Raw genomic sequence first — 21,910 nt, 5'->3', positions numbered from 1 at the left:
ATGAAGACAAGGTGAGACACTGAGCTGGATAAAAAGGAATATAAGTGAAAGTAAGTATATGTTTTTGTAGGTTCGGAACTCCTAATTACCACATGTTGCTGATTTGACATTCCTGGCCATGTGGAAGACTAAACCATGGACACTGCTGTGACACTTACCACAGTAAATAAAATGTTTATGTGAAGGGTAGATGCCTGGAGATATGAAACTGACACAAATTCAGCAGTGGCTCATAAATTCTTATGATTATCTGAATAGTGTCTCCCTCCAAATCCTAAGTATCCATTTTTCCTGCAGCTCATGTTGTACAGTTTTCAATCTCTTCTTTTCGGCTTCTACATGAGCTGCTCTTCCTTAGCAAGAGTGCACAATTCCAAAGCCTTTCTATTTAAATGTTCAGTCATGAATCAGCAGCAGACATAGCCTGGGAGCCTGTCAGAACCAGTCTTGGACAGACCCAGCCCTGCTGAGCAGAATCCACACTTTCATCAGATGCTCCGACCATTCACATGCCATTTAAGTTTGAAAGGCTCTGCCACATAGGACAGAAACCAAGTTGTCCAATTCCTTGTTAATCTCCTCTCAACAGAGACAGGACTACACAAGTAAAGAAGCAGCTCTTAATGTATTATTTCCAATGTGGTTTTGATTCTGTAAAGCTTATTATTAAGAAAGTACCCTGAAATGCTTCTTTAGTATTCTCCTAAGATATATGTTTTTAATAATGGCAGAGAGAGAGAGAGAGAGAGAGAGAGAGAGAGAGAGAGAGAGAGAGAGAGAGAGAGAGAGAGACACACACCAAGAAACCAAAAGAGAAATGCTGTAGAGAAGAGAAAATAGTCATTTTTTTTTTTCTTTTGAAGTATGAGATAAAAATGTGTTTCACTTGAAATAGGAAGGTAATTTGCAATGGTCTTTTCTGTAAAGAAGCAGGAGCATGTAAAATTTAAATTGAGTTAGGCAAGTTTTGGGCTTGGCCTAGAGTCCATCTTGGTTAAGTTCACCCTTAGCAAGCTGTGTGTAATTGGGTGAATCATTTAAATCCTGAGAACCTCAGTTTTATCCACCAACAACTGAAGCTGAAAAGAGCCACTACCTCAAAATGTTTTAGAAATGCTTACATTAAATATTTATGCTATGCTGTTAGCAATGGCCTGCAATAGTAATAGCTCAATAAATATGTATTTATTTTTATTTTTACTTTCTTAAAAATGTGAAGAAGTAAGTTTGAAAAGCAGACCCACATGAACCTGTAATTTTCTTTTTTTCTGAATGCCATAAGCCTAGTCCCTGGGACAGCACTGTCATTGACTGGCCTCTTTAGGGTTTCAAGCATTCTTATCTTTTTTCATTTACTACTCTTAACCCCAGGAGTGTTTGAGGTGGTCTGTGGCTGACATATCGGAGCTTCACAGACATTCCTAATTTCTCTAGTGCCAATCATTGAGACCAGTGAACAACCAATACCACGTGTAGGACAGAAAACAAGTCTTCGCAGATGAGGGAACATGCAGACCTAACCAACACATAATAGTTCCTGGCACACAGATCCAGGAAGAGGGGGCAGAGCCTTGCACTGAATTTCTAACCAGAGTCATGTAGACTTGAAGCAAATATTTTTCTTACTGTGGGATCAGCCTTAATTATACATGTTACTACCATCCGTTCTGAATGCATGAATATAATTTCAGGTCTATTCTGAGAAAGAATATGTTTGCTAAAGAGCCATGTTTAAATTCTAGGTAGTAGACATGTTTAAAAATTGTATTAATTGCTTTCTAATTTATTTTGCCCAACTTGATTTAAGTCTTTGTTTAAATATCAGGGTTATTTTCACATTCTTTCACAACTAAAAAATGTTTCCAGGATGGTGTAATCCACTACTACTTTTAAAAGTATATTGCTTATTATTCTTTTAATGATAGAATATTATCAATTCAGAGAGAATAAAACTGAATACATTACCTGCACCTTGAGTGGATCAAATGTATTAATGGGATGTGTCAAACCATACACAACTTTTTTATCCTCTGGCTCAAATGTCCCTGGAAGACAAACATTAAGGATCTTTGACTTTCTGAGAGTTAAGGAGCTAATTAAATTTTGAAAATTCTAGTACATTTTACTTACCAAAAATTCTATCCCATATAATAAGTGTGCCGGCATAATTTTTGTCTATGCAATAACGGTTTCTGCCTATGAGAAAAAACATTTTAAAAATATTTTTAAAGAATAAAGTTATGATTCTTGAAATATCTCATCTTGAAGCCATTCACAAAACTAAGATTTATGTAACAGAATGTTTTTCCTAGGAATCTCTTTCCACTGACAACACTAGCTTTTATTTGCTAGGAAAGTGAGTTTTCATTTTGTTTTTTAATTAATTTTACTAATAAGAGCAAATATTTCCTTAAAACTATTAAGAATTATCCCAGATGAAAAAAAGTGTGTGTTTACAATGTTCCAGGTTTTAAAAAATCTTGGATAATTATAAACAATTCTATTTTGGGACTATGAAAAATAATAATTAAAATTAAATGGTCCAGAAAAAAACAGCACTGGAAAATAAGATAGATAATATGTGTAATTGTGTTTTGTTAAAATTTTAAGGGAATTAGGTCCACTAATTTTCTCTGCATTTTTTTCCAGAAAGAAAATTTCCTATCTAGAGTGAGATATTACTATTTCTAAAAATTATAAAATACATCATGAAAATCAAATTAACCTCAATTTTTTTATATACTCCTAACATTTATGATATTTTTTCTGCTCTAAAATATTCAAATTATAATTTAAGTAGCTGGGCATAATTTATTTAATAATAATAGACAATCCAATGGTTACCAATAGGATAAAGAATATTAACCCACTAAACCACTACTCCAACAAACCCACTGGCTTCTGGTGTTCTCTTTTTTTTTACACGCCTTCCCCACATGCAAATACACATTTGAAAGTGAAAACAGGAAAAATCTCCCGCCGGTACATAAGTAGAGTGGGGCTGGTACACAGATACACAACCTGTGGCCATCCAGGTGTAAACAGTGGCTCCCAGTTGGATTGGGGAGCACTTTGCCCTTTCAGGGGGCATGTGGCAATGTCTGATGATGTTGGTAGTCACAACTGAGAGGTTACTGGCATCTATGTATGTAGAGATCAACATGCTGTAATACACAGAACAGACCCCATGGCCCCAAGAACTATCTGATCTTTTTAAAATTAATATGAAAATGTTAATTATGGGGTGCAGCTACAATGTTTGGACAGGTTCAACAAGTACAAGTCCCAGCCTGGAGGGCAGAACCTCCCAGCACAATTATAGCCAACAGCTGTAGTTGTAAGCTTGAACCTATGGTCGGAAAACGTGACCCCACATGCCTGCGTGACATAGGCTGCAAGTAAACAAAACTTGATCAGGTGCATGTAATTGAGTGGGTCTGAAACCCACGAGAATGTTGTAAACATCTTGACCATGCCCTTCCTTTGGCTCATGGCATCTGCTATAAAATAAAGACACGGCTTGTAGTCTGTGGCGCTGCTGGGTCCCCATCAAGGAAGCAGGTTCTCACTGAGTCCCAGCTTTCCTTCTCTTGTCTATCTTTTCTAATCCTTCACCACCACCCCCTCGGGTACATTGAACCTGGCTGAGAGCGCCCTGGGGCTGAGTATGCCATGGCCTCGCCGGCTCCTCAGTTAATAGTGCTGAAGCTGATATAAAGCAACGTGTGTGGAAAGGCGCTCTGAAATCAGACAGGGGAAACTCTCAACTATTTCTTTTTCAATGTGGCCTTGCTCTTCTCCACTCCGTATGTTTCCCTTTATGTGGAGGAATCCTAAGAGTGTAACACTCTTGGCCTCTCTACCCCTCATTAATGATGCTCTTGTGGTAGGGGAATGGCTGTTGACTTCACAGGAGGCAACTGACATGTGTAGCATGACCCTGTCTCTCTGGAGGAGCTTGGGCACCCACTCTGCCCCCTGCTATGGGAAAAGGGACCTGCCGCCTCGGGAAGGCAGACCTACAGTGCTCCTGTGCTGTCTGATTGCTGGAAACTTATAAAACAGAACAATAGTATTTCTTCTATTATTACTGGCTTCTTTATCACAACATCATATTTGTAAGATTCATTCATGCCAATGTGTGTCATATAGTGTTGTCAAGGGGATATAGTTTCCCATTACGTGAATTGTCTGCAGTTTGTTCAACTGCTGATAAACATGTTAATCAGGTCTCTTTTTTTCTCCCTTTACATGTAATGCTTATATGCACATTCTTATCCAGATTCTTGGGTGCACAATGCAAACATTTCTATTATTTAAGTTGGCATCTTTAAACTTTAGGCACTAGCCACATGGGACTTTCTCTTTGTCAGGCAACTGCAGTGTAGGCAAGGCTTGTTCACAGAATTGAAGCAGAAAAGTAAAGTGTTTCCTATTAGGCTTTTCTCAAATCCCAACAGTTTTCAAAATCAGGCACTCTCTGGCTCTAGATATGAATGACCCTCAGCATCAGGTAAAGGAGTGGCCTTCAAGATATAAAGTGTACATCCACCCACTCAGCTGTTTAGCTCAGTTTTTTATTTGTTCGTTTGTCCCCCCCTACACCTGAGGAGATTCAGGCAAAATGCAAAATCCAGATAAGTTGATGATGGTAGGTTGGTTTGTTTCTGGTTCTACCTTTGGAGATTCAAAGGAAGAAGAGATGCCTATTTACACAGTGTGTGCTGACTATGTTGGGTAATTACGATGAAGTGATGAAAGCTAGTATAATTTTAAATAAATGAAAAAGGAAAGAGGAGATCAATTTCCTTACCATGATGCACCCTGTGATGGCTAGGCGTGTTAAGGATCAGCTCCAAAGGACCAAGGTTATCAATGACCTGTTTAAAGCAAAAGGAATCTTTATATATGCAGTTATTAAATGCACATGTAATATATAAGTACTCACATTGAAACACCTCATGGGTTAAGGTATATTAAAAGTTTCAGGGTTGGCATCATAATTGGAAGTTTTTCTATCACTTGGTGCTCACATAAAGACAAAAATAAGCTTGTAAATCTATTCTGAGAGGCTGCTATTAGGTTAAGAGCTAGAATACCTCAGTTTGATTCCTGGATTCTCCATTTATCTCTCTGTTCTTGGGAAAACAACAAGCTTTTTATAACTTCGTTTTGTCACCTTTAAAATGGAAGTAATAACAGTATCTATATATAATGTTCTGGCTGAAACCGGTTTGGCTCAGTGAATAGAGCGTTGGTCTGGGTCTGCAGACTGAAAGGTCCCAGGTTCGATTATGGTAAAGGGCATGTATTATACATGAGTTACGGGCACATTCTGAGTGGGGGGTGTGCAGGAGGCAGTTGGTTGATGTTTCTCTCTCATCAATGTTTCTAGCTCTCTATCCCTCTCCCCCTTCCTCTGTGTCAAAAATCAATAGAATGTACAAAAAAATAATGTTCTGAGAATTTTAAATGGTACTGTAGAATGGTTTTATTGCCAAGTCATAATTATCCCATGTTTTTTTTTTACATTTCAACTATGTCTTTAATTATTAATTTATTTATTTTAAATATTTTTATTGATTTTTCAAAGAGGAAGGGGGAGGGAGAGAGAGATAGAAACATCAAAGATGAAAGAGAATCATTAAAAGCTGCTTCCTGCAAGCCTCCCCTGGGGATTGATTCGGTCTGCAATCCCAGCATGTGCCTTTGACGTGAATCAAACCCAGGACCCTTCAGTCTGCAAGCTAACACTCTATCTACTGAGCCAAACCAGCTAGGGTTGTCTTTGATGATTTATGTTAATAGAACATGAATAGGGGAGAGAAAAATACAGTATTATATTTATTTGGGGAGTTGTTTTCACCCAATAGTCAGCCATGTAGCAACAACCTACTATTGAGGCTGTTTACCTCAGGGTGATCCTGCTCTTTCAAACAGAATCCTAACTGGTTTCTCACCTGTAGATATACCATCTACCAGTGTATCCTAGAGGCACAAATCAATGTCAGATATATAAACGAGACTTTTTTTTAATAATTAAAGTCCCCTGAAAACCTGGTATATAACTCTATAATGTTCTCTTGCAACATTTTTCAATAAGAATCCACTGTTTCAGAGTCTGTAAATCATAAGGAGTATAGGAACCAAGTAGGTGTAATAAACAAGAATAGCAGGCCATGTGTAAAAAAGACAGTGGTTGTGCGATATAATTAATATTGGGTAATGTTGGAACCTTTTAAAATCTCAATTACATTATTCTTTCTTCCATGGGTTATAGAAGATAACAATATTTTGCTCTCCTTAATCACTCTTTAAACAGATTTATTAGAACCTACCAATGACAAAAAAAATAATACACTGTTAGGATATTTTACAAAATTACTCACCCCTAGTGTTAAGTTCCATTTAGAGGATGTATAAGTTCTAAAATTTTTTAAATGATCCTTAAGGGAATGTGATATTGATGTGATATAAATTTGGTAACAATCATGACATTGACATGAATTTTGTAACAAGTCAGTGATATGGGAGGGGACAGTCAGAGAGTACTGCTTAAGAAAATGTATTATATTTCAAACAGATAACAACCAATGTTGTGAGGAATCTTGTTTGAATACTGATTTGAACACAGTAAACATGAGACGTTTTATAGGCAATGTGGGAAATTGATTATAAATAGTATTATATGATAAAAGCAGCGTTTGGGAGTTATAATCCATCATCATTATGTTGGAGATGAAATGTAACTTTTACAGTTGTGAAACTGAAGTATACATGACTTGAGATCTAGGTTTTGCTACAAAGTATTTTGCGATAAAAAATAAAATAAAAAAAGATAGCTCATGAACGGAAGTGATGAAGATACATAAATTCATTCCATTATTAATTCTACTTTTCTGAATAGTTGATGATTTTAAGATTTTAAGTGAAAGAAACTGTTTCTCTAATAATATACACTTATGCACAGTTCAAATAGACCCCTAAAATCCCAAACATACTTCTAGATTACAGCTCTATATATCAGGGCTTAATCATTGTTTGGTGATCTCTGACGTTAAAACACCCGATTTACAAGTGCTCTGCTAATGTGCAGAGCCACAGCAGCCACACCATTCTCAGCTTGCGGGGCCTGTATCCTCTTGAGGGATAAATGATGGCAGTGTGGCCACATAAGAAGCTGCATGCGTCCATGGGGCAGGTGCCACCATCTCCTTATTAGACCCACCATTAACCTGCCTGAGGGTTGTAGAAACATTTGCATACAAAGCATATGTAATATTGCTTGTTGTATGATAATTTAGGCCTCTTTCCCTCTCCTCTAATGGACTTCTATCGCCATTTTTAAAGTTATTTCCATGATAAATATGAGATGCAAACTGACTCTTTGATTAATTCATAGAACAGAACTCAGACAATGGGCTATCTGTATTTTCTTTATTTCAAGAGTTCAAAATACTGTGAATAGGTAGCCTTTATATCAAATGGCATTTCAATGAAGTATTATGTCACTAACACATTATTAGTGACCAAAAATTGGAAATGGAGTGGGGAGAAAGAACCTTGTATTTTATTAGCCTACATTGCTTTGTACTTGGTAGAAAAATATGTGCTGAGAAGAATGGTGATGGACAGAGAACAAGAAAGTGGGGTTTCTCAGTAGTCAGAACATTGAAATCTGATGCTTTGGTTGGGATTTGTCTCTCTGGCAGAGAATCATATGGGAAAGGAGAATACCATTTTATCCTTGTTTGTCTCCTTGGTGCCTAACATATGTTACAAAAACAGCCAACAAAAGAGGGTGGAGGAGACTACAGGGCTGGCTTCTGCGACCCAGATGCATTTCTGATCCTTGGGCCTGGCATGTGTGTGCAGCCAGATTTAAAGCCACACAAATGTTGAGTGCATTCAGATTGGAGCCTTGGCCGAGTGCATTGTTTTTTAATGTCAAGCTCTTTTTTCCTCAAAGAAAATCTTTTGCTCCTACAGGCTAAAGCATGGTGATATCAATATTGAAAGTTCCTTTTTTTTTTTTTTAAGTTAAAAGCCAAGTACAACACAGGCAACCACAGTTAAATTTCCTGGTAGTGCCTCTGAGTACCTTGGAGCTGGGAAAGACCACCTCCGTGTGGGAGATGATTCATCATTCAGACAGGCCCAGTCAGAATCTCTCTGGTGGAAAACCCTTCTGATTCAAAATCAAAGAGAACACATTAATAATTAATAAGGGCTGAGCATAACAACTCAATTATCGCCCACTTTTGCAAATTCAGTCATTTAGCAATTCTACCAAAGCTCACTTTGAACCACTTCAGAAAAATACTGTGGAAATAATTGCAGCTATTTTCATTTTTGGAAGTTAGTTATTTGTCTCTTTTTAAAATTTAAATGTATTAATTTAAATTATGAAATTTTAGAATGTACAGAGGATTTAAAATAATATAGTCTACTATTCTATTATTTTAAAAAGCATAAAAATGAAGCTCACAGAAATTAAATTTCTAATGCAAGTTTAAAGAGCTTGGGAGGAGGCCCTAGAGTTGTTTCTGTTTTAGTTCAGGAATCGTTCTAGTTTTCTATCATTCTGCTTTTAAGAGGCTTAGCAATTTTTCTACCAAATAAAAGTAATTTACTATTTTAGAACTTTAATGGAAAATAATAACCAAATACTTTTTGACTACATTTCCATTAAAATGAATCCCGGAATTTACAAAGATTACAGGGATTTCAGCTTCTATACTGCCTCTCGTGGTATGTTAGGCACTTTTGGTGTCTTAGGTCTTTGAAGCAATGCAGCCTGTAGTTTTCTCAACCTGAGGACCAGGTTATAAAAATTGCCTAGAATCATTTATTATAAAAGTATTTCATTTTACACAGTTCTTAATTATTTTTCTTTTTCTTCTTATTGGGAACCATTGACTGGTTCGATTTATGTAGGTCAGTTAAGAATACAGAAACAACCAATGGTCAAGTTGAAGAACAAGCCATTTTTTAACAAAAATATTCAGTTAATTCAAGACAAAAAGTATTTTCTTTGTCTGAATTGCTTTGAAATTGCCTCTTCACACTTCACTATGGATACTGAAGTTGGAAAAAGAAATTCTAAATACAATTTAAAAACCCCTCTTATTTCTATTGTTTTGTTTAATTTTAGACTAATAGTGGGAATGTTGAATTATCTGCAAATTGGCACTAAAAACACTGGAACATATTATTGAAAGGCCATAGGAATATTTATAAGTACTTTTCAGAGAGAAGGCAGATGCTTACACTTAATTGCAATGTTATTTCCAAATAAGAGATGCTTACACATATTCATGCTTCCTGTCTGAGAGGGGAAAATCATAATGGGGAAAATATGTCCTCAGAAGCGTGTGCTTTACAGAATCCTCATTATAAAGACAAATGTGCTAACAATATGATAAATGCTAAGGAGTGACTGGGTTGGGGGTGAAGTGAAATAAAATCTCCATAGTAGGAAAATGCCTGCATTCAGATGAGCATAGGTTAGAGTGATGACATTGACTCTAACTAGTCAAGACTTTTCTTCACAGCATCATGTATGATTGATGTTCCAGAGGGACCCATACCATTGTGGGCCTCCATGTTTCACTGCAGTAAGTATTTAAGGGAAATACTAAACCAGCTCCTAATACATTTATCATCTGATATAAAAACCATGGTTATGTTTTACTGAGCTGAGAAAGATATGCTTGAAGTGCAGTGTGAAAATGACAAAAGTTTTCAGGTAAATCGGTGGCAATGTTCAATGCAAACCCAAACTAAAATGAAATAGACTAATAGCTATACCATGATTAGCTGTTTTTTCTGGTCAAATTTTCTTCCTTTCTTTTTTCTTTCCTTCTTCTCTCTGTCCCTTTCTTCCTTCCCATCCCCTTCTCTTTCTTCCTCTCCTCTCCCCTCCTCCTTCCTTTCTTTCTTCTTCTTCTCTCCTTCCTCTCCCCGCCATTCTTTCCTTTTAAAAAAAAAATCTCTTTATCTAATCATGTGTGCATGTGCATCTGTGTGCAAAACTTAGAGAGTACTTTATTTGGAAAGATCTTTATAATCAAATATAAGCTCATACATATCTTTTTGGAATTTAGGTTGGTTATAACTATTTCTATGACCTTTCAATTATATATTCCACTTGTTAATTCTATTTACATATAGAAACCCTGTATATTAATGTTATTAATATATATTAATAAAACATGTATGTTAATATACATTAATATAAATAAAATATGTATGTTAATACATATTAACATGTTAATATGTATTAACATATTTATTATATTTTGAATATCTACTCATGTGCCAGTCAACAATTATTTTAAGTACCAAACTACCAATAAAAGTTTCTCTTACCATTACAAATGTTTAAAATGATTAAAACCTGTATTTATACATTTTTATCAAAGCCTCTTATTAAAAGCTACTTCCATAATAAGCAGAGCAAGAAATCTCTTGTTAGCCAGTTCATTCACTCAGCAAACATTTACTGAATTTCTATGGAACTTATTAGGTTTTAGAAATAAAAATGAATGCAGCAATAAATATTTAAAATAAATAACCAGTAAGATTATTTACAGTCCATTGGACTCTTCAGTGGATAGATAAAACTATTCAGAAAAAAAGCTTTTACAAAAAAGCTTATTTTTTTTTCCTGTGGAAAGATGAGAAAATCAGTTTTTTTCTTTTTAAATTACTAAATTGTACAGAATAGATATCTGAATTTCTAACCAATTTAAATTTATTATTGGCACAATAATTATCTAACAAGAAGCAGGGGTTCCAATATATAGTGATGGAAGGAGATTGATTTTGGGTGGTAAATATACGATATAATATACAGATGATGTATTATATAATTATACACTTGAAACCTAAATAATTTTATTAATCAATGCCAGCTCAAAAATTTTTAATTTAAAAATAAAAATGCAAAAAAAATTAGCTTGTTTTCTAGGTCAAAAGCTGAAATTATCTTTAGTAAAAATATATGTTTTGTATAGCTCCCAATTTTGCAGCTTTGCAAAGAGTTTCATTGATTGTTTTTGGGGAATGCACACAAATTCTACCTTGTTTATAAATATTTTCAATTGACTATTTGGAAATCAAAATAACTTATGTGGGTTCAACTTATTCAATAGATATTTATTGAGTGCCCATCTTAAGATCTTTTTTTAAGGTTTTATTTACTTTTTACTTTTTTTATTGTTATTAATTTCAGAGTGCAAGGAAGAGGGAGAGAGAAACAGAAACATCAATTAATAGAAATAAAATCATTGACTGGCTGCCTCCTGCATGCCCCTTAACTGGGAATTGAGCCCACAACCCAGGAATATGTCCTGACCAAGAATGGAATTGTGGCCTCCTGATTCACAGTGGAATCTCAACCAGTTAGCCACATGGGCCAGACCTGTGTTAAAATTTCTTGAAAGATCACCATGTGGAACAATGGAAATTACCATTTAATAGCTGGTAATTTAATTATTAAGTTAAGGAAGAATGAGTGACAACATCAGATTTCATTATTTGAATATATGTAGGAATATGTTTTTCACTCTAAAGATAATCTATAGCAATTCATGTAGTTTTAGAAAATGGATAAAAACCATGCACACTATACCATTAAATAATTGTACTTCTTGTTCTGAATTAGTGGATCTCTAAACATTAACCATTTTCCTTGTTAAAATCTTAATCAATCTGAACATTTATGGATAATTTATATTGCAGAGCATCTGGTGATAAAGTGTAAAAATAAAATCTTAATTACATCCCCCACTAGTTCTGCTGTGTTAATTCAAGACAACAACTCAAGTATTTAGACAGATGGCAGGGGCAGCCATATTAGCCTATGATTTCTCTATAGGGAAGCAAGATAAAGCAAAGCTAGTAGGATATGCCTACTTTCACACTTTGAAATCTTCAGCAAATGCTGATTTATTCACAGCCAAATGTTTTCCTATCTGATTAGGCAGTTTTCTACTTCAGTAAGCATGTAATATGAAGGTAGCTAAATTTCCACACTAAAGAGTGAAAAAACAATATTTTTAGTTTGGAAATAAAACAATCTGGAAGAATCCGGGCTGTTGGGATCATAGAGAGCTTCATAGGGAGTAAATTTCTGATGTATCTATACCACAGGGTTAACGAGTTAAAAGCTTAGTTTTAAGAAGAATGAGACTAGGCTATGTTTATACAATAAACAATAGTTTTAAATGACTGTATTTATAATAAATTATCTTGAAGGCTGATTCTTGTCACTTAACATTGAATTATTCCTCGAACATGAGGACAAGAGCTGGACAAGTTAGCATTTAAAAATAATTGTCTCAGCTTACATTTTGGATAACACTTGACTTTTCCTGGAAAAATGAATACAAGTAACTGCTGAATGTGTTCCTTCAAAGGGAGGTCGATTCCAAGTGACTGTTTTTTAAAAATACATATTAAATTGACAGAAGGAAAATGGTGAACATTCATAAGATAACTATGCAAAACTTCATTCCTGTGACACCATTTTATATTTACCAGTTTGGACACTCAGTAAGAAAATGAACCACATTAGTAGTAATAATAGTCATAAAAGCAGCATTTTGATAAAAGAAAGTGATTGATAAATTGAGAGGTTAAGTAGTTTTTGTTCAACCCCATCCAGGTAGTTATATAATGCATTCTTCTAACATTCAACTCATTCTAAAACTCAGTACATTGTGACTGCCATCATGAACAAATTTCCAATTTCAGGTGTTGCTTTGAGATTCATTAATCAACAAATGGTAATAGATTACCAGCCATGTACCTGGCACTGTGTAAGCATTAGATACTTTTATGAATAAAACACATAAATCTGCATTTCAAATCTTATAATCTCATAGGCCAGATCTCCTGATTGTCACCTATTATGAAGTTTGATCTGTTAAAAACATTTGTATACTAATTTTTCAAAGTCAAATATAATAGAATGAATTCTAAACCAGTAGGTTAGAACTTACAAATACTTGTTTTTCTTAAGTTCATTTACCCTATGTTCATTTGCATATTTTTCTTCTAAAGACTAGCTAAGGTGTATCATCTGTCCCCTTGCCCCCTCGGGATTTTTCATTAATCAATATATCCTGTCTTAATCAGTTTGGGATATTATAACTAAATATAACAGGCTGGGAGGCTTAAACAACAATCATTTTTTTCTTACAGTGATGGAGGCTAGGAAGTCCAAGATCAAGGTGCCAACTTATTCAGTGTTTGGTGAGAATGGCCTGCCTGCTATATCATCTCTCTCTTAATGTCTCTTTTTTTAAAAGGTACTAATACTAATCCATTCTCATAACCCAATTATCTGCCATCTCCAAATACCATTGAATGGGGGATGAGGGCTTAAACATGGATTTGGGAGGACACATAATTTAGTTCTCTCAGATCCAAGACTTTGCTATGAGTATTTTCTTCACGTTCGTTTTCCAATAAATGTATATATTATAAAGAATCTAGTTAACATGATCAATTAATTAATTAATAATGTATTTGCTGATGGTTATTCAAGTTCAAGACAATAGGAAAGCAAAGATGAATAAAATATATAAACTTATCTTCAATAAGCTTACTGTCACCTTCTGTATTCAAACTTCAACAAGTCAATGTTAAATCTAATCCCTTTAGGGTGTTTGTTCAAATGGAGATTCTTAGTCTCACCAGAAATTTTGATTCTGAAAAAAGGTGACCATCATTCTTTATCTTGAGTAAGGACCCAGATAATTTTGATCCATGTGGTGATCACAAGAGTTATACTTGCTTCTATTCTAGCTCAGACTTTATGTACTAACTACAGGCCCGATGCATGACATTAGGGGAATGGTCCCTCAGCCCCCTGCCTGCACCCTCTGGTAGTCTGGGACCTCTCAAGGATCCAGCCTTAGTGCTGGATGAACAGTTAGACATTCTTAGTGCTGCTGTGGAGGCAGGGGAGGCTCCTGCCACCACACTATGCTCACCAGCCCTGGGCCCAGCTTCTGGCTAAGCAGTGCTCCCCCTGTGGGAGCACACTGACCACCAGTGGGCAGCTCTCGTGTTGAGCACCTGCCTCCTTCTAGTCAGTGAGCATCACAGCAACCAGTCATTCTGATGTTTGGTTGATTTGCATATTAGCCTTTTCTTATATAGGATTCCAATTTGTAGTCTTTTGGATTTTCTATAATAACTACCATTTATTGAAAGCATATTATTTCCAAGATTATACACTTAATATATACATAATTTCATTAATCCTAATAACACTCCTATGGGGTGGGCGTGATTACTTTCACTTAACAGATTAGGAAGCAAGGTTAAAGAGTTCAAATAACTCTACTAAATATTCAGACCTACTCATAAAACAAACATTTCTTAATTTTCCACCTTTTAGGTTCTGGGAACACACTAATAGAGGATAGATTTACTTTTGATTACAAAATATATACTTTTAACCATTATGTCTTAGCTAATATGTTTGCCTTGTTCCAAAGATGACCTCCTCTCCAATTTTGATAAGCAGATCCCCATAATATATCTTATGTCTAAAAGCCTCACATTCCAGCTCTTTCACAGCAGACATTTTTTTTTAAATGTCCTATGACTTTTGAGACAATATATGGATGAGTTTCAGAAGCCTCATAACATAGTTTTTGAAGTTTTTTTCTTCCCCTTCAGGAAAGAGACACTAGAATCCAATAGATTCTTGAAGAAGACTGTAACCCTCAAAATGCTATTAGCAAGGGGTGCTGATTCAGGTCAGAAGGCTGATGGCCTCTTTGACACAGAGTAAGTGCTCATGCAATATTTTTGGAATATGTGTATTTCAAAGACATTTATGTATCTAATACATTTTATGCATGAACAAGCACAGTAGGAAAATTATTTTAAAATGAAGTGTATAATAGAACAAAAGATCATTTATAGAGAGAATATGTATAGGATTTGAATTAAAGATAGTCCACAAAAGAGATAAAATTGATAAGGTGACAATAAGGTTTTATCTTGATGTTGACTTTAAGGAATGGAAGTAAAGAAGAGCAGCTGATTTGAGTCCTAATGAAGTACATTTTAGACATGTTGACTCAAGGTGGTGTCGAATGTTCCTGTGAATGTGTTAAGTGAGTCAGTGGAAACATTGATTGCAAATCCTTAAGAGAATTTACATTACAGCTATAGACTAAACATGAGATCACAGAGACAGTATAAAAATGGTGAAGTAGCCGAAACCTGTTTGGCTCAATGGATAGAGCGTCAGCTTGGGGACTGAAGGGTCCCGGGTTCAATTCCCATCAAGGGCATGTACCTTGGTTACGGGCATATCCCCAGTGAGGGGTGTGCAAGAGGCAGCTGATCGAAGACTCTCTCTCATTGATGTTTCTGACTCTATCTCTCTCCCTTCCTCTCTGTACAAAATCAATAAAATAAAAAAATATTTAAAAAAAATGGGCATTTTCTTAAAAAAAATGGTGAAGTAAATTATATTTTAAAGAAGGAAGAATAATGAGAAGGGAGGATTGTAACTAGAAATATCCCAACATATTTTAAGGAAAAAACAGGGAGGGGAAGGGATAGAAATAGGTACTTTTTGAATAAGAACTTAATAGAAAAAAAGCATAAATTTGATTTTGTTAAAAGAAACATTTTTCAAAAGCATATATTTTGAAATATAACTTCTTCCCTAAAATTCCTTATAATTCCAAAAGATGCGTAAACATAACTGTTCAAAATGTACATGCTATAAGGAGATATGGTGTAAGTATATTCCATATATAAATACAAATATATACATATATAATATATTAATATCTAACACTACTTTTTAGCTATCCAGGAACTCAGAGAATAATGGAAGAGACAGAATTAAGCAACAAATACAATATAGAATTAAATGTCATCATCATTAGTTGGATTCTCCCCATATGCAGGAACTAATGTGCTATTTCATTTATGTCCCTCAACAAACTCATGTTCTTAAACAGTAACTGCCAATATGGAAATAGCAATAAACACAGGAATAGTTTAAAGAAAAGTCCACTTAACTCTAGGAGATGAAAAAGACATCCCAGAAGAAGTAGTAATTGAATTGTATTATGAAGAATGTTTGGAAAAAGAGCTTCCCAGAGAAAGCATATGCAAATACTCAGAATGAATAAGTATTTGGTATACTTTGGAAGTAAAAAACGGTGTGGTTTAACTGGACCAGCTAATGGGATGAGAATGGAGGGGTAAGCAAAGCTTATATTTAAAGGCCCCGAAACTTATTGCTGAATTTTAGGTGTTTGATTTTATCTGGTAGGCAATAGAACCATCTGAAATCTCCTATTGTTGATGTTTATTCACATGTTAGGAGTGTTTAATCATTGGCTCCTAAAATGATCATCTCAGTTTATGTATTGAGATATAAGGGAGAGAAAAAAGAGTTTGTAGAAATAGAAAATAAATAGAATTCTATTGTAACCAACTATGTAATTAATGATAGGCCCATAAATTAAGGTGAGGAAATGAAAACAGAAAGGGAAAGAGAGATTAAAGAGTATTTTAAGAGGAAAACTCAAGTGTATAATGGATAATTTAAGAGAGTATATAGCTGTGCTATTAACAATTATGCCAGGAAAATAGGCATATATTGGGGCAGTTCTGGACAAACTAGGAATTCTCTAAGAAATGTAAATGATACTATATTCAGATGAGGAAAGAGAGATAATTATTATTGAATCATGGATCTACTACCATTTAGTTGCAACAACATTAGATAATTTCCTTAATCTTTACATAGTTTCAATGTCCTCACTTTGAATTGAGGTCATAAGGTTGTATGATGATCAATTAAGTAGCTTTTGTGAAATCATAGTCTAGTGACTGACACACAATCTAATCTATATAGGTACTTGCTCTTAAAAGAGAAAACACTTTTATGAAGAAGAATTTGAGTTGAGCCTTGAAAAACATATAGAATAGCAACATGTAGAAAATATGAAAGTGAGAGAACCTATTATTACACATCAAATATATATGGGAAATAGAAATGGTCTAGCTTGATTGACTTCCAAAGAATGTAAAGTAATGTCATGTGCATCAAGAGAAGGCAGTACATGAGAAACATGAAATGTAAAAAAATTTAGACTTTTATTCAGCAAGCAATAGAACATCACCAAATGCTTTACAGTGAGACTAGCCTCAGAGAATAAATTTGAAGAACAAGTAGATGTCTATACAAGTTACACGATAATTAGAAGAGAAGAGAAGAGTATACCTCATTTCTGTGTTAACTAACCCACAGCCTTGATCTTTCCACTATGCCATATAGGATTTTTATGAACCCTGTTCTTATCTATGAAGATATACTGAATAAATTACATTGTTTGAAGAGTAAATGCAATGGGTGAGTAGGCCAAAATGCAAGCACTGAAACCAACCATGATACCTAGATAAACTGTAAGACCACAATATTATTAGCTTTTAAAGGGACAGTGTTTGTTACAGAGTTAGTGAATATAAAAATTCCAGTTTTCCGAAATTGTCTATTAAATTTCTGCAATGGTTTCCTGCTACATGTACTTCTACATGTCCCCTTAAAATAAAACCCCATTAACTGAAGTTACTTGAATTTATATTCATTCTTTATAACCTGTAAAAGTTTAATTGGTCTCTAGTGATTCAAATTACTTTATGGACATGAAATACAACATTTTTTGCTTGGAACATACTGGATGCTTAACACATAGTGGCAATTTTATTATAACATTAAGATCAGAAATGAACCATCTACAGGGAAGCTTTATAATGTAGTGGGTAAGAGCAAAGAATATGGATCTTGACTACCTGTTACATTTACTTATGAAATCCAGGGTAAGTTACTTGCATATTTAATTTTTAATTTTTAATCCTTACCTGGCAATATTTTTCCATTGATTTTTTAGAGAAAGTAGGAGATAGAGGGAAATATCGATGTGAGAGAAATACATTGATTTATTGCCTCCTGCATGTGCCCCAATCAGGACCTGGGCTGGGGAGGAGCCTGCAACCAAGGTACATGCCCTTGACCAGAACTGAATCCCAAATCCTTCTGTCCCACAGGCCAATGGCTCTATCCACTGAGCCAAACCAGCTAGGGCTAAATTTCCTAAATATTTGCTCATGTTGCTACTAGTCTATTGTTTTGTTGCCATAGAGCTACATTTTCCTCTTCCTTTCTATATGTCCTAGCTTCTGCCAATTTCTGGTTTCTCTTGTCACTTCAGTTATATTGCCTCATTGTTCTACTGCACATTCCATTTGCTTTCTAATTCTGAACACTGCATTTCTGCAATACTCCTATGCTCTAATTTCTATTGATCCTACATATAGGTCTAACATAAATACATCCTTAGTGAAAGATATGATTGGGAGAGTGGTAGAGTATAAAGATTATTAATGAAAAGAATTTGTTTTCTTCAGAGTTTGTTCATTTTCGGTGATGGCAATCTTTGTGTTTGGTGGATATAGTTGACAAAGAAGTATTCAAATAGAATGACTGTCCTAAAGAATGTGATACAATGAAGGGGAAAGGGATAGAGTTCAAAAAGAAAATTCTAGTCTCATTAATATAGGGGTCTGAGATGGAATTTTGATCTACGGACTGGAAATTTAAAGTGGGACCCCTCTCATGGAACCACAGAGGGAGGAACCACACTATCTGCACACAAATCTCTCTCAATTTAGCACTATACAGATCATTTAATTACATGGTGCAAATATTCAATACCAAATAATTATTTATGTTACATTTCTCTGCCCAAGAATTATCTTATATGTATATGAACATATGACAGTAAATTTAAGATAACTGAAAGGTTATAGATAATGATACTATTATTTCTGTATTGTAGAAATCAGCTAACACCCAAATACCTAATATATCTAAAATAGTTATAACATTCCACACTTATTACATTCAAAACGATTTTGATTACTTTTAGTATACTCACAAGGAAAGAGTACAACTATATGCTGCAGATATTTCAAATGAATGAACAAAAATGTAGTCATAAAAATTAAGAAAGAGTATTAATTAATCAAGCAAAATTTTTATAACTTTCAAAGGAGAGGAAGGGAAGAGATAGTGCTGTTTCTTCATCAAAGTAACCCAAAAATAAACAAAAATTGTCCTATTTTTTCTTTCATATAAAATCCTAGCCTGATTGATGGAAGGGAATGAACTTCTCTTCACTTTTAGAAAATCAGTACCTCCTTCAGATTCCCTTCCAAGTGAGAACTGATTTTATGGAGGTCAGCAGAAGTGAAACAACTATAAGAGTCAAATTTCCATTCAGGAATGTGCAGACTTTGGCCAACACTGTCATGTCTATGGCTCACATATTGTTTCTGTGAATTAACCACCAAGTAAGATGCCAGAAATGAAGCAGTGCTCAAGTGGCCTAAAAAGGCATAAAGTATTTTTTTAGACTGAGATAATTGTTTTCAAATTTTATTTTTAAATCGAATGTGTATTAACCTTTAACTGAAAAAGTAGAGAAAGCACATGATAAGAATAATTTGTTAAAGGCTGTCTTTTCCCCACTCTATTTCACTTGCCCCTTTCTCAAAAAGCAGCCACTGATACAAATATCTTGGTTTTATTTCCTAAATTATTTTATTATTTGTAAATTAAATAAACACAGTTGCAAATAAAACACCCTTAGAAATATATTCACAGCTAGTAATATAACTTAAAATTCCAAGATCCAAATCCAAATCTTAATTTCAGAAAGTGTGCTCTTGCTTCTTGTGCAACTCAACTGTAGTAACTACACATCGTACAGTACAATCAAAAGCATGGTGTATAATACAAGTGAGAATTCTGATGCATTTTGAGTTGGAAGTGAAGCCACCTGAAATTTCTGAGCTTGAAAGAAATGCCTCATCAATGGCTTTCCTCCACTCTCCCTTTCTTTTTAAGATGGTACTCAAGCCCTGGCTCATTATCCTCTTATATCGATACAGGAAAAGGCAGACTTTACTTAGGCACCATTGTTCTGTATCCAAACTAATTCATGAACCCAACACATGGCATGACCTGGAGCAGAGCTGTTATAAAAATGTAATTCTCCTTTATCCCCTCCATGTAAATCATCAGAAAGCTTCCCTCAGTGATTTAAACAAATTTGGTCTTTGACCTCTAGAGTCAGAATTGACCTCAACAACTCTTTCAGATGGTTATAATATTGGCTGTTTGATGTATGTCAACTACCATAAAATCCAATGCTATTTCATAACATATCTTCTAATAATGCCACATATGCCTAAAGTCATAGTAACAGTCTCTATTCCAAGCAAGTCAGTAGCATGAAATACTGCAGATTAATGAAATAATGCTCTTTGTTGCATCAAGCTTTGGCATCTAATGCAGCTGTGATTTGCGGTATTGTTCAACCAGTTGCAACACCTGTCAATGTGCTTCCTATAGAACTTCAAAAGACCTCCAATAAATACCAAATGCTTGAAAGGGTTCTCATGTGTATAAGTAAGAAGTTTTCTGCATCTGTGATTTTTGTGGTACTTAACAACCAGTTCAGTACAATAGTTCATAAACCAATCAGTTCCATAATGATCTTTCTACAAACATTCAGGTTTGACAATTTGAGGTATCACAGAAGATCCAAGAAATTACATTTGTTCATTTTTCTGGTGGGAAAAAACCTACCCTAACAATATATTGAACATCTTTTAAATAAAATTCAAACTCTAAAATTGAAGCAAGATTTCCAAACAAAAAATAGTTTTGTAATTTTTTTAGGCATTAAAATTTTGTCAAGGAATTTTATAAAGAACTTCCCACTTATATAATGTATAAATATTATATATTTATATATGTAATTAAATAGATATTAATACATAATACTAAGTTATATTATTAAATAATTTATAACAATATTTATATGTAGATATTATATATATATATTTAGAAGCATACATAAATTATATATATATATAAATTTATATCTTTATATTAAAATAAATTTCAACATCTTTTGGCAAACAATGTTTAATAAACTGCAATACAGGAAGATATTGTATTGAATAAAGTATTAAAATGTTTTGGTACTTAATAGTTCAAAAATGGTTTTATTTAATTGAGACCAACTGGCCTCATTGCTTCTTATAAACTTTGCAATATATATTCAGTAAAAAGGAATAAAAATGAACAGATGTTTCTCCTTAAAGAATGCAGACAAAGATTTTCTTACACAATAAATCAGCTGCTAGTGGATTTCCAGGACCTTGCTGCAGGCTAGTTAGGTATAAAACTTAAACAAAACAAAAAGCAAAAAAAAGGATATACCTCTGTGTGGATCCAAAACTGGTAGAGGAGATTGAACTGAAGATGAACAGCATATACCGAAGGTGGTACAAAGAGGGCCATGGGAGAGTAGAATATCTGAAATATTAAAAAATTTTAAAATTTGCACATATTGTTTCTAAACATAACATATATTATTACTAATGGTTCAACATCTGAGTATACTATACACTTCAGCAAATATATCTCATCCTTTTACAAATTTACCTTATTTCTTGTGTTTTATTGTAATGTTTGACTTTGCAACATTAATTTTCCACATGGTGATAAAGTTGGAGACATATTAGAGTTAAGTTCACTTGAAGTTTTTAGTACTTCAAGTTGTCTAGTTATAAATACCATCCATGGTGTGTTATATCCTTAATCCTCAGAAGACTAGATATACTTCCTGGAGTATAGAGATTTTCTATACAGACACAAACACTCATTTTTTTTAAGTGAAAGAAATGCAGGATCATGTGCCTTCATACCTCGGCAGTTCCCGATGTCTGTATGGCATTTTTAGTAGTAACAAGAAATTATAGTAACAAACTGATTTTATGCCGAAAT

The 21,910-nt window shown here is 34.3% G+C and overlaps 1 protein-coding gene across 1 annotated transcript in view; it reads right to left on the bottom strand.

Moving 5' to 3' along the window:
• The window catches only part of AGMO (alkylglycerol monooxygenase), a 257,909-nt gene that overhangs the window by 124,167 nt on the left and 111,832 nt on the right, over positions 1-21,910 (bottom strand). Inside the window, exons 5-8 of the mRNA XM_036429286.2 lie at positions 21,344-21,439; positions 4,814-4,880; positions 2,131-2,196; positions 1,966-2,045 (exon numbers count right to left, since the gene is read on the bottom strand). Coding sequence (XP_036285179.1) covers positions 1,966-2,045; positions 2,131-2,196; positions 4,814-4,880; positions 21,344-21,439 — 309 coding nt within the window. The remainder of the gene's footprint in view (positions 1-1,965; positions 2,046-2,130; positions 2,197-4,813; positions 4,881-21,343; positions 21,440-21,910) is intronic.

The sequence above is a fragment of the Pipistrellus kuhlii genome, unplaced genomic scaffold, assembly GCF_014108245.1.
Source record: "Pipistrellus kuhlii isolate mPipKuh1 unplaced genomic scaffold, mPipKuh1.p scaffold_m20_p_10, whole genome shotgun sequence".
Lineage (NCBI taxonomy): Eukaryota > Metazoa > Chordata > Mammalia > Chiroptera > Vespertilionidae > Pipistrellus > Pipistrellus kuhlii.
This window is presented reverse-complemented; position numbering and strand designations above follow the sequence as displayed.